This window comes from Pagrus pagrus, assembly GCF_965226575.1.
Source record: "Pagrus pagrus genome assembly, chromosome: 12".
NCBI classification, from domain to species: domain Eukaryota; kingdom Metazoa; phylum Chordata; class Actinopteri; order Spariformes; family Sparidae; genus Pagrus; species Pagrus pagrus.
This window is the reverse complement of record NC_140196.1, coordinates 1,435,789-1,450,274: the sequence shown is the minus strand read 5'-3', so window position 1 is coordinate 1,450,274 and position 14,486 is coordinate 1,435,789. Positions and strand designations below refer to the sequence as shown.

General features: G+C 46.9%; 1 protein-coding gene across 12 annotated transcripts in view; it reads left to right on the top strand.

Moving 5' to 3' along the window:
* The first annotated feature begins 1,772 nt into the window (after nucleotides 1-1,772).
* Nucleotides 1,773-14,486, top strand: part of dlg1b (discs large MAGUK scaffold protein 1b) — a 111,534-nt gene continuing 98,820 nt past the window's right edge. For 6 of the 12 annotated variants that reach the window (XM_084368686.1, XM_084368691.1, XM_084368690.1 and 3 more), the window contains exons 1-2: nucleotides 1,774-2,615; nucleotides 8,670-8,801. In XM_084368686.1, the coding sequence (XP_084224812.1) occupies nucleotides 2,597-2,615; nucleotides 8,670-8,801 (151 nt within the window). In that variant the 5' untranslated portion in view covers nucleotides 1,774-2,596. Of the gene's footprint in view, nucleotides 2,616-8,669; nucleotides 8,802-14,486 lie in introns of all 12 variants that reach the window. The other 6 variants (XM_084368684.1, XM_084368676.1, XM_084368677.1 and 3 more) reach the window with 4 other exon arrangements.

The following is a 14,486-nucleotide window of genomic DNA, read 5'->3' as shown; positions in this document are numbered from 1 at the left end:
TCGACTCCAACACGACGAGCCCAGACTCAAGGCGAGGTCATTCATTAAACATGACCGTCTAAAAATAAAGGCCTCCTCCTTTCACCGGAACTGCTCGCTTTAATCTGGGCCAGAGCGCCGAGTGGTTTGCACCAGCACATGAGAGACGACATGAGAGACAACGAGAGACAAAGAGGGACGTTTCACACGGGGAGGAAGAGGAGGAGGATGTTTCATCTTCATCGTGACCAAAGGATGGATCTGTCCTGCAGGAGGGGTCAGCGGCTGACCTCTGACCTCTGTCACCGTCGGCTCCTGCTAATAAAGTCTCATAAAACATGTGTCAGGAAATGATCTGTGAGCATCAACACATCTGTAATCACACAAACCGTCAGGCAAAAACACCTTTTCTCTGTTTCTGATGTTTGCAGAGGCTCCTGACAGATATGGAAATATAAAGAACTTCAGATCAGTTTAATTTATACGGTTATTAATATCTATATTTTAATGGCTGATAAAAAAAAAATATTTATAATAAATACAAATGAAGTATTAATCCATTAACAGAATATTTGTACGTTTCTGCAAAACCACAGATAACTTCAAACTTTTCTTGAGACTGAATCTAAACACTATCAAGTTAAATAAAGTGATGATCCATTCATCACTCAGATCTGGTCTCATCCCTCCTCCTCTTCTTCTTCTTCTTCTTCTTCTTCTTCTTTAATCTATTTAATCCATATTTGACCCTCCAGTTCATCTTTCACCTCCTCCTCCTCCTCCTCCTCATCCTCTCCTTTCAGTCTAGCTTCACATCTTTTTCCTCTTTACTTTCTTGAAGTCCATCTTCTTTGAATCAAACTTCCACCTCCTCTCTCCTCCTTCACCTCCTCTCCTCTCCTCATCCTAAAACTTCTGCTCTTCCTTCTCCTGCTCTCTCCTCCTCAACCTTCTACTCTTGCTCCTCCACCCTGCGCCTCCTCTCCTCTCTCCTCCTTCACCTCCTCTCCTCTCCTCTCTCCTCCTTCACCTCCTCTCCTCACCTCCTCTCCTCCTTCACCTCCTCTCCTCTCTCCTCCTCCTCTCCTCACCTCCTCTCCTCCTTCACCTCCTCTCCTCCTTCACCTCCTCTCTCCTCCTCTCCTCACCTCCTCTCCTCCTTCACCTCCTCTCCTCTCCTCTCCTCCTCCTTCACCTCCTCTCCTCTCCTCTCCTCTCCTCCTCCTTCACCTCCTCTCCTCTCTCCTCCTCTCCTCTCCTCTCTCCTCCTCCTCTCCTCCTCTCCTCACCTCCTCTCCTCCTTCACCTCCTCTCCTCTCTCCTCCTCCACCTCCTCTCCTCACCTCCTCTCCTCCTTCACCTCCTCTCTCCTCCTCACCTCCTCTCCTCTCCTCTCCTCTCTCCTCCTTCACCTCCTCTCCTCTCCTCTCCTCTCTCCTCCTCCCCTCACCTCCTCTCCTCTCCTCCCTCCTCTCCTCTCCTCACCTCCTCTCCTCCGTCACCTCCTCTCCTCTCCTCACCTCCTCTCCTCTCTCCTCCTTCACCTCCTCTCCTCCTTCACCTCTCCTCTCCTCTCCCCTCCTCTCCTCCACCTCCTCTCCTCTCCTCTCTCCTCTCTCCTCCTTCACCTCCCCTCTCCTCCTTCACCTCCCCTCTCCTCCTCACCTCTCCTCCTCCCTGGTGCTGCAGGTGAGCCTGTGATTGGGCGGCAGGTTGGGGGGAAGGCTCCTCCTGGACATCACATGTTCAACATTTGCAGCTCTGAGACGCCATTTTGGAGGAAAGTTTGGAATTTGTGGACCTGGGGAGGAGGAGGAGGAGGAGGAGCAGGAGGAGGAGGAGCAGGAGGAAGTGGAGGAAGAAAGGAGGAGAAGCAGGAAAAAAGAGGAAGTGCGAGAAAAAGAGAGGAGGGATTTACACTGAGAGAAGTTTGACACGAATGCACAACGCAGGCTGTGCGGGGAATAATAATAAGTGTGCGTGCCAGTGCGGGATACATCAGTGCGGGCTCGGCTCGGCTGGAGTTGAGGTGTGCCGCCAGGCTGGACTTTGAAGTTTAGTTTATTTGCGGGAGAAGAAGAAGCTGCGGGGCTGATCGTTTCCCTCCACCGCAGCGGCAGCAGCAGCGGGCAGCTCACGCATGCACCGCACGGAAACGCACTGTTTTTCACACGGAGTTCGGCGCACGGCGGGTGAACGCGACATCTCCACTTTTTAACGTCGCCGCCGCGGTCAGCCTGCGCGGTGCACGCCGGGGCAGGGAGCCTCTCTGGCGGGGAAGTACAGCACGGAGAGTCGGTGAAGGACGGAGCTCGTCGCCGGACCCTGCTCGCTGTCTGTGACGGGACTTTGAAGCAGGACTCCCGGCTGTTCCGTGGCCGTCCCCCCGATCCTGCGGCGGCTGCTGTCGCCGGACGCGTCAGTTCGCCGACAGTTAGTTTGGGCTTGTTGGGCTCGGAGGGAACTTGGTGTCGTCGTGGAGGGATTTCCTTCTGCCCGGACTTGGAGCGCTGACAGCGGCTTTAGCTGGCGGAATAATCGATAAAAACCGCCCTGTGTGGGAGTGTATGTGGCCAACACTGAACTAGCTCCACACCGAGCCGAGCCGGACCGGACCATGCCAGTCAGGAAGAAAGGTAAGCCGCTCTCACTCAACATATCAACTAGCAAGCTAGCTCGGCTAGCCGCTGCCTGCTGGGAGAAAGTCAAACTGCAGCCTCGTATAAAGACACACAACAGCGAAACAAACACGGACTCACTGAAACACGCTCACAACTCGACACTAACACACTCCACACGGCTTATCTCGGCCTTGCTGAGCCGTGCCGTGCCATGCCAGGTAAAGTGAGTTAAAGTAGGTGGCTAGCCGGTTAGCCGCCGCTGCTAACCAAGTTGTATGTGGGGCACCTTGTCTGGAGACGAGCCCAACTAAAAATAAACTAATATTAATGAAATATTTACAACAGGCGGCCACAGCAGCACTCAGACACTCTCATGTACTGGTGACGTCACTAACCGTGTACTTTTACTTTATCTCTGTTAAAATGTGTCACAGAGTCAAAAGAGCCGAAAAGTCAACGGCAACCTAATTATACCCAGTCATGATGTTTCACTGCCAGTCACACTGCACTGACTGCACTGACTGCTCTGTGACTGACTGCTCTGTGACTGCACTGACTGCTCTGTGACTGACTGCTCTGTGACTGCACTGACTGCTCTGTGACTGCACTGACTGCTCTGTGACTGACTGCTCTGTGACTGACTGCTCTGTGACTGCACTGACTGCTCTGTGACTGACTGCTCTGTGACTGACTGCTCTGACTGCTCTGTGACTGCACTGACTGCTCTGTGACTGACTGCTCTGTGACTGACTGCTCTGTGACTGCACTGACTGCTCTGTGACTGACTGCTCTGACTGCTCTGTGACTGACTGCTCTGTGACTGCACTGACTGCTCTGTGACTGCACTGACTGCACTGACTGATCTGTGACTGCACTGACTGCTCTGTGACTGACTGCTCTGTGACTGACTGCACTGACTGCACTGACTGATCTGTGACTGCACTGACTGCTCTGTGACTGACTGCTCTGTGACTGACTGCTCTGACTGCTCTGTGACTGACTGCTCTGTGACTGCACTGACTGCACTGACTGATCTGTGACTGCACTGACTGCTCTGTGACTGACTGCTCTGACTGCTCTGTGACTGCACTGACTGCTCTGTGACTGACTGCTCTGTGACTGCACTGACTGCTCTGTGACTGACTGCTCTGACTGCTCTGTGACTGACTGCTCTGTGACTGCACTGACTGCTCTGTGACTGCACTGACTGCACTGACTGATCTGTGACTGCACTGACTGCTCTGTGACTGACTGCTCTGTGACTGACTGCACTGACTGCACTGACTGCTCTGTGACTGACTGCTCTGTGACTGCACTGACTGCTCTGTGACTGCACTGACTGCTCTGTGACTGACTGCTCTGTGACTGACTGCACTGACTGCTCTGTGACTGACTGCTCTGACTGCTCTGTGACTGACTGCTCTGTGACTGCACTGTGACTGACTGCTCTGACTGCTCTGTGACTGACTGCTCTGTGACTGACTGCTCTGACTGCTCTGTGACTGACTGCTCTGTGACTGACTGCTCTGACTGCTCTGTGACTGACTGCTCTGTGACTGCACTGACTGCTCTGTGACTGACTGCTCTGTGACTGCACTGACTGCTCTGTGACTGACTGCTCTGACTGCTCTGTGACTGCTCTGTGACTGACTGCTCTGTGACTGCACTGACTGCTCTGTGACTGCTCTGTGACTGACTGCTCTGACTGCTCTGTGACTGCACTGACTGCTCTGTGACTGACTGCTCTGTGACTGCTCTGTGACTGCACTGACTGCTCTGTGACTGACTGCTCTGTGACTGACTGCACTGTGACTGCTCTGTGACTGACTGCTCTGTGACTGCACTGACTGCTCTGTGACTGACTGCTCTGTGACTGACTGCTCTGTGACTGACTGCTCTGACTGCTCTGTGACTGACTGCTCTGTGACTGACTGCTCTGACTGCTCTGTGACTGACTGCTCTGTGACTGCACTGACTGCTCTGTGACTGACTGCTCTGTGACTGCACTGACTGCTCTGTGACTGCTCTGTGACTGACTGCTCTGACTGCTCTGTGACTGCTCTGTGACTGACTGCTCTGTGACTGCACTGACTGCTCTGTGACTGCTCTGTGACTGACTGCTCTGACTGCTCTGTGACTGCACTGACTGCTCTGTGACTGACTGCTCTGTGACTGCTCTGTGACTGCACTGACTGCTCTGTGACTGACTGCTCTGTGACTGACTGCACTGTGACTGCTCTGTGACTGACTGCTCTGTGACTGCACTGACTGCTCTGTGACTGACTGCTCTGTGACTGCTCTGACTGCTCTGTGACTGACTGCTCTGTGACTGCTCTGACTGCTCTGTGACTGCTCTGTGACTGACTGCTCTGTGACTGCTCTGTGACTGACTGCTCTGTGACTGCTCTGTGACTGCAGTGACTGCTCTGTGACTGACTGCTCTGTGACTGACTGCTCTGACTGCACTGACTGCTCTGTGACTGCTCTGTGACTGCACTGACTGCTGTGTGACTGACTGCTCTGTGACTGACTGCTCTGACTGCACTGACTGCTCTGTGACTGGCTACACTGTGACTGACTGCTCTGACTGCTCTGTGACTGCACTGACTGCTCTGTGACTGACTGCTCTGACTGCTCTGTGACTGCACTGACTGCTCTGTGACTGACTGCTCTGTGACTGCTCTGTGACTGCACTGACTGCTCAGTGACTGCTCTGTGACTGACTGCTCTGACTGCTCTGTGACTGCACTGACTGCTCTGTGACTGACTGCTCTGACTGCTCCGTGACTGCTCTGACTGCTCTGTGACTGCTCAGTGACTGCTCTGTGACTGCACTGACTGCTCAGTGACTGCTCTGTGACTGACTGCTCTGACTGCTCTGTGACTGCACTGACTGCTCAGTGACTGCTCTGTGACTGCACTGACTGCTCAGTGACTGCTCTGTGACTGACTGCTCTGACTGCTCTGTGACTGCACTGACTGCTCAGTGACTGCTCAGTGACTGCACTGACTGCACTGTGACTGCACTGACTGCACTGACTGCACTGTGACTGCTCTGTGACTGCACTGACTGCTCTGTGGCTGCTCTGTGACTGCACTGACTGCACTGACTGCTCTGTGACTGCACTGACTTCTGTGACTGCTCTGACTGCTCTCTGACTGCACTGACTGCTCTGTGACTGCTCTGACTGCTCTCTGACTGCACTGACTGCTCTGTGACTGCACTGACTGCACTGACTGCTCTGTGACTGCACTGACTGCTCTGTTACTGGACCTGAAGACTGACGGTCAATCACTTCATCAATCACTTCAATAAAGGTCAATAACTATTACAAACTGGCCCTCAGTAGTTCTCAGAGCCTAAAGTGACGTTTAATATCTCAGTATGAGGGACAACAAGACAGCAAGACAACAAGACAGCAAGACAACAAGACAACAAGTACAATAAGTAAGCAAGTAAAATAAAAACAACTCGGTCAGATACTTATAAAGTGCTTTAATGAAAAATAAAAAGTTTCTCTGTTGTAGAGCCTGACTGATGTTATCAGCTGATATCAGCCCATCACAGATGTATCAGCATCTGTTGTCCCGCATGTAAACTTTGTTTTTATCTTTATTGTTTGTTTATTGGCCCTAAAAATCTCATATCAGTCAGAAAACAGCAAAAAAATCCAACTAATACGAATGGAAAAACCCAACTAGGTCAAATACTTATAAAATGATCTGTCTGCATGTTGTCCCACATGTCAACCTGTTTGTTTTGTTAAGAGATGATAATAAGGAATAAGTTAATTTATGATTATTACATTCTTAGTGAGGTTTTCTGTTTCAGTGGTTTCAGTATTAGAAAAATGTGCGTGTCACATGTTCTCTGAGAACAGAGAGGTTTTAATGTCACTTTCTGTTTGATCAAAAGACAAAAACAGCAAAAACATAAATTAAAACAAACAAAAAAACAGCAACTCAAATATAAATTCAATATTAGGTCAAATATTAATGAATTGATTTAAAAGAAGCTCAAGTGAAGTCAGTTATCTGTTAAATATCTGCTCTTCATGTCCTGACTTGGAGTTTTGTTTATTTTTAGAGCCTGGCTGATATTATTGATGCAGAAAAAGATGTTCGAGTTCATTGATAATTATTAGATTCTCCATTATTTTACAGTGTCGGTGCACTGATGTCGTTTTAAACAATAAAGCTTATTGTTACACTGTAACATCTCCTCCTCTGTGACATATTTCTGTGCTTGATAACAGCTTTTGAAGAAACATTGCAAAGAAAAGAAAAACAAATGTGTATATTGACCCCAAAACTCAAACATTGGTCCTCAGTTTGACATGAAGAGAAAGTACATCACAGTTCATAAATCATTTCCTTTTTAGTCTTTGATGTAAAGATAGATACAAAACAAAACCTATAAAATACACACAATGACAACTAGAATGATTTGTGTACAGTTCTGTTTCTCATCAGCGACAGTCTGACCGTCTCTTTAAAAGTTCTGGTTGATATAAAAAAGTTGCTCAGAGTCGAGTGGACTTTTCTTCAAGCATCCTGTTTTGTGTGAAAACCACTAGAACAGCAACAACTAACAGAGCAGTTGTAAAGTGTTAAGTTAATCACTAGTATTTCTGATAATCAATTAATCAGTTTGAATTATTCTTTAAGAAATAAAAGCCAAAAGTTTCTTCTCCAGCTGGTTAAATGTGAATATTTCCTGGTTTCTTTCGTCCTCTGCGACAGTAAACTGAATATCTTTGGGACGAAACACTGATGGACATATTTCACCATTTTAGAGACCAAACGATTAATCAATGAATTCAGGAAATACTTGACAGATTAATCGACAATGAACACAATCGGTAGTTGCAGCCATAAATAAAAAAAAAGAAATGTGATCGGCGAACTGATCGCCAGGCTTCAGTCAAAATTAGTTGTTTTTTCAGCAGCAGAAACGACTTTCGATGGCCTTTCAACCGAGCGTGGGCCGTAATCCAACGTCTCTTCTGTGTGGAGAGAACCAGGAAGATGCTAACTTCAGTTAGCCACAAAAACTGGCATCGCTACATCGCTGTATTGACCCGTAGTAACTTCACAGTATCGACCTGCGTTTCCTCGACTGCCTCCACATCTCAGCGTGCGCTATCCTTTCAAAATAAAAGCCTGAAGATGCTGTAACAGCTTTCAATATTTTGAAATAACTTGCACATCCCAGGTAATATTGTGATATTTGATGATATCTGATATCTGATATCGACCCAGGACTTCTTTAAACCTACAGCTGACATGTAGTGCTGCAACTAACGATTGTTTTCATCATGATTAACCCATACATTATTTTCTCCATTACTCAAACAGAAAATTACTTTAAAAAGAAAGTGTTTAATAAAGGTTTAATCACTACTGTAGAAGTCATTAAGCAGAAATGTTGACGTTTCTCTGGTTCCAGCTTTAGAAATGTGGAGATTTGGATGTTTCTGTTTTAAGATCACAGTAAGCTGAATATCTGAATATCCATCTGTGTTCTGGACATTTTTTCTGGCAGTTTATAGACTAAATGATCTGCAGATTAATTTGCAAAGAAACTACAGCAGCCCTGTTCTTATTGTTTCAACATCTAACTCTTTTTCCAGGTCCTTGAGAAGCCTTAGATTAAACTGTTAATATCAGGCCTTTAAAGTCATTAAATTGTCTCGGATGTGTGTTAAACACTTTAAGCATTTAATCTGATTTTCTTTAGTCTGAATCAGAAGTTTTGATGCCCTTTAAACCCAAATCTGTGCTCATCCTGACACACTGACCTTTATACTTATCTGTCGGGGAGAGGCCTCATTCAGTTAAACCAGACTCCACTTACACTTTATACTCATGTCTTCATATTCGGTGGTATTAAACTAAAGTATTAAGTATTACAGTGTGATCTGAATAGAGCTGGTGTAGCTCAGTGTTTCAGCACTGAGGGATTACTGCAGCAGTGAAGCAGCTGTTTATTCAGACCAGCGTCTCAGATCACTGTTATCAGTTGTTGAGGCCCAGAATGAACCTCTGCTGCTTCCTCCTGTCGTCCAGATGCACAGCGAGCCCTGCTGCTGCTGGAGGAGTACCGGGCCAAGCTGCAGCACGCCGAGGACCGGCAGCTCCGACACTCCATCCAGAGGGTCATCGACATCTTCCAGAGCAACCTCTTCCAGGCTCTCATAGGTACGGTCGCCTCTTTCTGACCCTGAAAACACTTCACAAAGGGCCAACTCACATCCTGGGAAAATCCAGGTGTTCTCGGTCTTAACATCCTGGAAACAGAGAAAAGGTTTGATAAGGTGCTTCGATAAACTGCAGATGCCACAAGAACACAATTTTGTGCTAATTTAGAGCTAAAACTGGAAACTATCGTGGACGGGCACTTAATTTATGGGACGTAAATGTCATCAGTACAAACACTGACGGCTCTGCCACTGTTAGACGATCACCTGTGGATCAGTAAAGATCAGATCAGTGGTTCTTCTTTACGACAACAGCTTGTCTTCATCCTGGAGTCTTTATGCAGGTCAGTTTTTGCATCGTTCATCATCGGCTCCAGAAGAGACGACGTATTAAGAATATTATTGATTAAATGTGTCCAGCGCGTTCGTGATCACAAAGGCAAAAAACTGAAAAACAGAAAGAGAAACTTCCTGTTTTTAGCAGGTTTAAAAAACATCCATACACACAGTAACGTAGGTGTAAAGTGATGCTGCAGGCTAACGCTAAGCTAGCCCCTGATGGGCGCACATGGGCGGGTGAAGAGGAAAATAATACTGTCAGAATCACTGATGCTGTGATTTCCATTATCCAAACTGAAAGATCATTTGAGCAATTTTTCGACTTTAAAACGAAATCGTGACACCACTGGTATACATGTAGATCTGATATAAAGACAAGAATTCAGAAATTAATTTTTGACGGTTGTATTTTGGGATCAACGGCGGTTAAGTGCCTCCCTTCTTGAATACAGTCTTTCCTCCTAACTTCATGCAGTGTTCAGGATTGTGTCTCTGTCTCGGGGAAGCTGAAGCTCTGACTCTTGTTATCGATTACTCTGCACACTCCTGATGTCGGGTAAACCGCCGATTTAATTCATCATTGAAGGTCAAACATCACACTGTAAATGTCAGTAAACCTCTGCAGGGAAGAGCCGGCCGTCAGTGTTTGTTTCTCCTGTGCGAGCCGTCACAGCGCGCCGAGAGGTCATAAAGTTTGTCGGTGTGTCGGTGTGACCGTCCGGGGGCTGAGAGTCAGAGGCAGAGCAAACAGTCGACACAAACAGAAGAAGAAAAAACCTCAGAAGGAATCTGCTGAAAAGACGAGAAGAGAGCAGCTCCTGAGGCTGCAGCAGAGAGGAAGTGGTGGAGAAAAGTGGTTTGTTGTGACAGGAGAGGCGAGAGGTCGGGAGGAGTTCACTGATCCGACACTGAAGAGGAGACGTCTGCTCACGTTTTCATCTTATTGATGACAAATAGTCTGTGCCAGTTTTAGCTTCTGTTTTATTGAGACTATTTATCACCTCCTCCCTCCTGAAGTCAGGCTCAGTCATCATCTCCTCCTGATGATATAAAGTCAGGCTCAGTCATCGTCTCCTCCTGATGATATAAAGTCAGGCTCAGTCATCATCTCCTCCTGATGATATAAAGTCAGGCTCAGCCATCATCTCCTCCTGATGATATAAAGTCAGGCTCAGTCATCGTCTCCTCCTGATGATATAAAGTCAGGCTCAGTCATCGTCTCCTCCTGATGATATAAAGTCAGGCTCAGTCATCGTCTCCTCCTGATGATATAAAGTCAGGCTCAGTCATCATCTCCTCCTGATGATATAAAGTCAGGCTCAGCCATCGTCTCCTCCTGATGATATAAAGTCAGGCTCAGCCATCATCTCCTCCTGATGATATAAAGTCAGGCTCAGTCATCGTCTCCTCCTGATGATATAAAGTCAGGCTCAGTCATCGTCTCCTCCTGATGATATAAAGTCAGGCTCAGTCATCGTCTCCTCCTGATGATATAAAGTCAGGCTCAGCCATCATCTCCTCCTGATGATATAAAGTCAGGCTCAGTCATCGTCTCCTCCTGATGATATAAAGTCAGGCTCAGTCATCATCTCCTCCTGATGATATAAAGTCAGGCTCAGCCATCATCTCCTGATGATATAAAGTCAGGCTCAGCCATCATCTCCTCCTGATGATATAAAGTCAGGCTCAGCCATCATCTCCTGATGATATAAAGTCAGGCTCAGCCATCGTCTCCTCCTGATGATATAAAGTCAGGCTCAGCCATCATCTCCTCCTGATGATATAAAGTCAGGCTCAGTCATCGTCTCCTCCTGATGATATAAAGTCAGGCTCAGCCATCATCTCCTGATGATATAAAGTCAGGCTCAGCCATCATCTCCTCCTGATGATATAAAGTCAGGCTCAGCCATCATCTCCTGATGATATAAAGTCAGGCTCAGCCATCGTCTCCTCCTGATGATATAAAGTCAGGCTCAGCCATCATCTCCTGATGATATAAAGTCAGGCTCAGCCATCATCTCCTCCTGATGATATAAAGTCAGGCTCAGCCATCATCTCCTGATGATATAAAGTCAGGCTCAGTCATCATCTCCTCCTGATGATATAAAGTCAGGCTCAGTCATCGTCTCCTCCTGATGATATAAAGTCAGGCTCAGCCATCATCTCCTCCTGATGATATAAAGTCAGGCTCAGCCATCATCTCCTCCTGATGATATAAAGTCAGGCTCAGTCATCATCTCCTCCTGATGATATAAAGTCAGGCTCAGCCATCATCTCCTGATGATATAAAGTCAGGCTCAGCCATCATCTCCTGATGATATAAAGTCAGGCTCAGTCATCGTCTCCTCCTGATGATATAAAGTCAGGCTCAGTCATCGTCTCCCCCTGATGATATAAAGTCAGGCTCAGTCATCGTCTCCTCCTGATGATATAAAGTCAGGCTCAGTCATCATCTCCTCCTGATGATATAAAGTCAGGCTCAGTCATCATCTCCTGATGATATAAAGTCAGGCTCAGTCATCATCTCCTCCTGATGATATAAAGTCAGGCTCAGCCATCATCTCCTGATGATATAAAGTCAGGCTCAGCCATCATCTCCTCCTGATGATATAAAGTCAGGCTCAGTCATCGTCTCCTCCTGATGATATAAAGTCAGGCTCAGTCATCGTCTCCTCCTGATGATATAAAGTCAGGCTCAGTCATCGTCTCCTCCTGATGATATAAAGTCAGGCTCAGTCATCGTCTCCTCCTGATGATATAAAGTCAGGCTCAGCCATCGTCTCCTCCTGATGATATAAAGTCAGGCTCAGCCATCATCTCCTCCTGATGATATAAAGTCAGGTGAAGTCTCGTAGTCCACAGAACATTTCTGGAGCTTCACAGTAAAACAGAGTTGCAGCGTTCTGCTGAACACCTGAAGCAGCTGGAGATGATTCAAACATCAGATGTCTCCACGCAGCTCGTCTGCTGTGATCACATTTACATCGTGGACGAGCTGTTGCAACACTTTAGCACTTTTAGCTTTACAGCTACAGTGAAGACTTCAGCTCAATAAAGGGTTAATGATGACTGAGTTGTACTGTTTGGGTGAACTGCTCCTTTTTAAAGTGTGTAAACGCCCAAATTAAAAGCATGAACCTGACAGGAGAATAACGAGGGACCTGTAAAAGACCACAACAGGATCAAGATGTGAGGGGAGTGTCTTTAAAACCCCTGCGGTCCACTTGTTGAATTTCTTCTTTTGTGGTAAAGGAACAAGCTGAATTTGTCTCGTCAGTTCAGAGAAGAAGAACTTGTGCAGGCAGGTTTGTGGCTCTCGGTGAGCCTGCAGGAGACGGAGGTCGTTTGTGGTTTTCAGTGTTTTCCTGTGAGTTTGTAGTTTGTGTCCCTGCGTCCTGTCTGACAGCCGGATTAAGAAATGTGTAATATCGCAGCGTATTGAGACTGCCGGCTGTTAATGAGCTCCTGGTCTGTGGACAGTGTGTCACTGCCTCACTGTGTCGGCGCTTCATCGATGTGTAGTGTAACGTGTCAATCTGTCCGTGCGCTGAGCAGCAGGCAGGAAATATGCTTCATTGGATCCATTTGATTATGACGTGCTGATCCTGTGGTGCGAGTTGGTTTCTCCTCCTCTACCTGCAGAAAGTTGGCGTGAGTGCAGCAGATCATTTAAACCACGACGATACAAAACATGTCGGTTCATCTTTAGCATGTTCTTGTGAAGCAGAAAGTCACCCGGCAGGTTTCTGGGCGTTTTGATGATAGCGGTGCGTGTTTGTGACGCTGCCAGCTAACGGGACCAGAGGAAACTGAGACGCCGCCGCTGCCACCGCCACCGCTACTGCTGCTGCAGGGTTAACGGACGCCGAGCAGCAGGAATGTGGTCCGATCTGTTTCAGTTTCCCAGGACTGTCTGACTGACTGTCTCACTGACTGTATCTGTCTGTCTGTCACCTTGGATCAGGTGTTCACAGGTCGTCAGTAGTAGTTTTTCTAAACGTTGTGTATAAATCTGATGTTCTGACGTCAGTGTCATGTTTCAGATTGCAGGTAGTCCTCCTGTACATGTGCACACCTTCAGCCGCTCACTGTTACAGGAGTCCTCTCCACCTGAAAGGCTAAAAGATAAAGAAGAAACGGGGGGGGGGGGGGGGGGTAATCTCTTCATCACCATAGCAACCGGTCAAAACACTTCAGGTCCACACGGATCAGAAGAGATGAATGAATTTACATGTGAAGCGGCAGCATGTGAAGAACCATGAATGAAGTGCTGGAGATGAATACTTCAATTAAAAAACTGCAGAAAACAAAATCCTGATATTAAATGTTGAAGCTGTAAAGAAGAATTAGAGTCGTCGTAGCCTGTTTTTAAAAATGTGATCATGATCAACATGATCAGTAGTTTGACCTTTTTATTACATATTTATAAGTTTGTTCAGCGTGAAACAAACAAACAGTGTCCGACTGTTTCTGCCGAGAGGAGAAGAACTGTTCAGCGTATTTATAATCCATGCAGAGCCGATGAACGTGTGGATTTTTTAAACATACTTCTTATTCCCTGTCATCGTTACAAAGGCGTCACATGTTACTCTAGCAGTGGTGGACTAAGAGCGAAGGCAGCTGTTCACCGTCGTATGAAAGTTAACGGCTTGTGTATCGTGTCCAGGTGCCAGGATCCTGTAGGAAGGCTGACTTTGTCTCTCCAGAGATCTGATTGGTCCAGTTTTGATCTGATCCTCTGAAGTTAACGTGGAGTTGAGCTTCACGATACAGAAAACCTGAGCGAAGCCCAAAGATAACTGACCAAACCACTGATGTCTCGTTTGGTTTCTTCCTCTGGTCGTCAGTTGATTGAAAACACATTCGGTCACACTGTATTTTCAGAACGGTTCAGACATTTTGATTGAAACTCGGTCAGCACTGGACTCAAACAGCTGCTGACACTGTCTTTATTCTTGTGTTGAAGATCAGCAGGACGAGTTGATTTCTCCTGCGGCACAATCAGATGTTCTGATCACCTGCTAAACCTCACGTTGACCTGATGTTTCCCTCGTCCTGAACCTGATACACTGACCTGCTGCGATAAACCAAACCCCCTTTATATCCTGACCTGATAATGTAAAGGAAACTAGTGTCTCATGAAATATTTACGGAGCTGAAAGCACAAGAACGAGTATGAATGTTGGCCTCTGATCATCACCTCACAGGAGAAGCACATTCAGTACAGTCTTCAGATATCCTCTCCGTCCTCCAGTCAACTGAAAACATGCAACATAAATATATTTGTACAAATATCAGGTTCGATCTGCGTCACATTCGACTTCATAACATTCACAGACGACAGCGA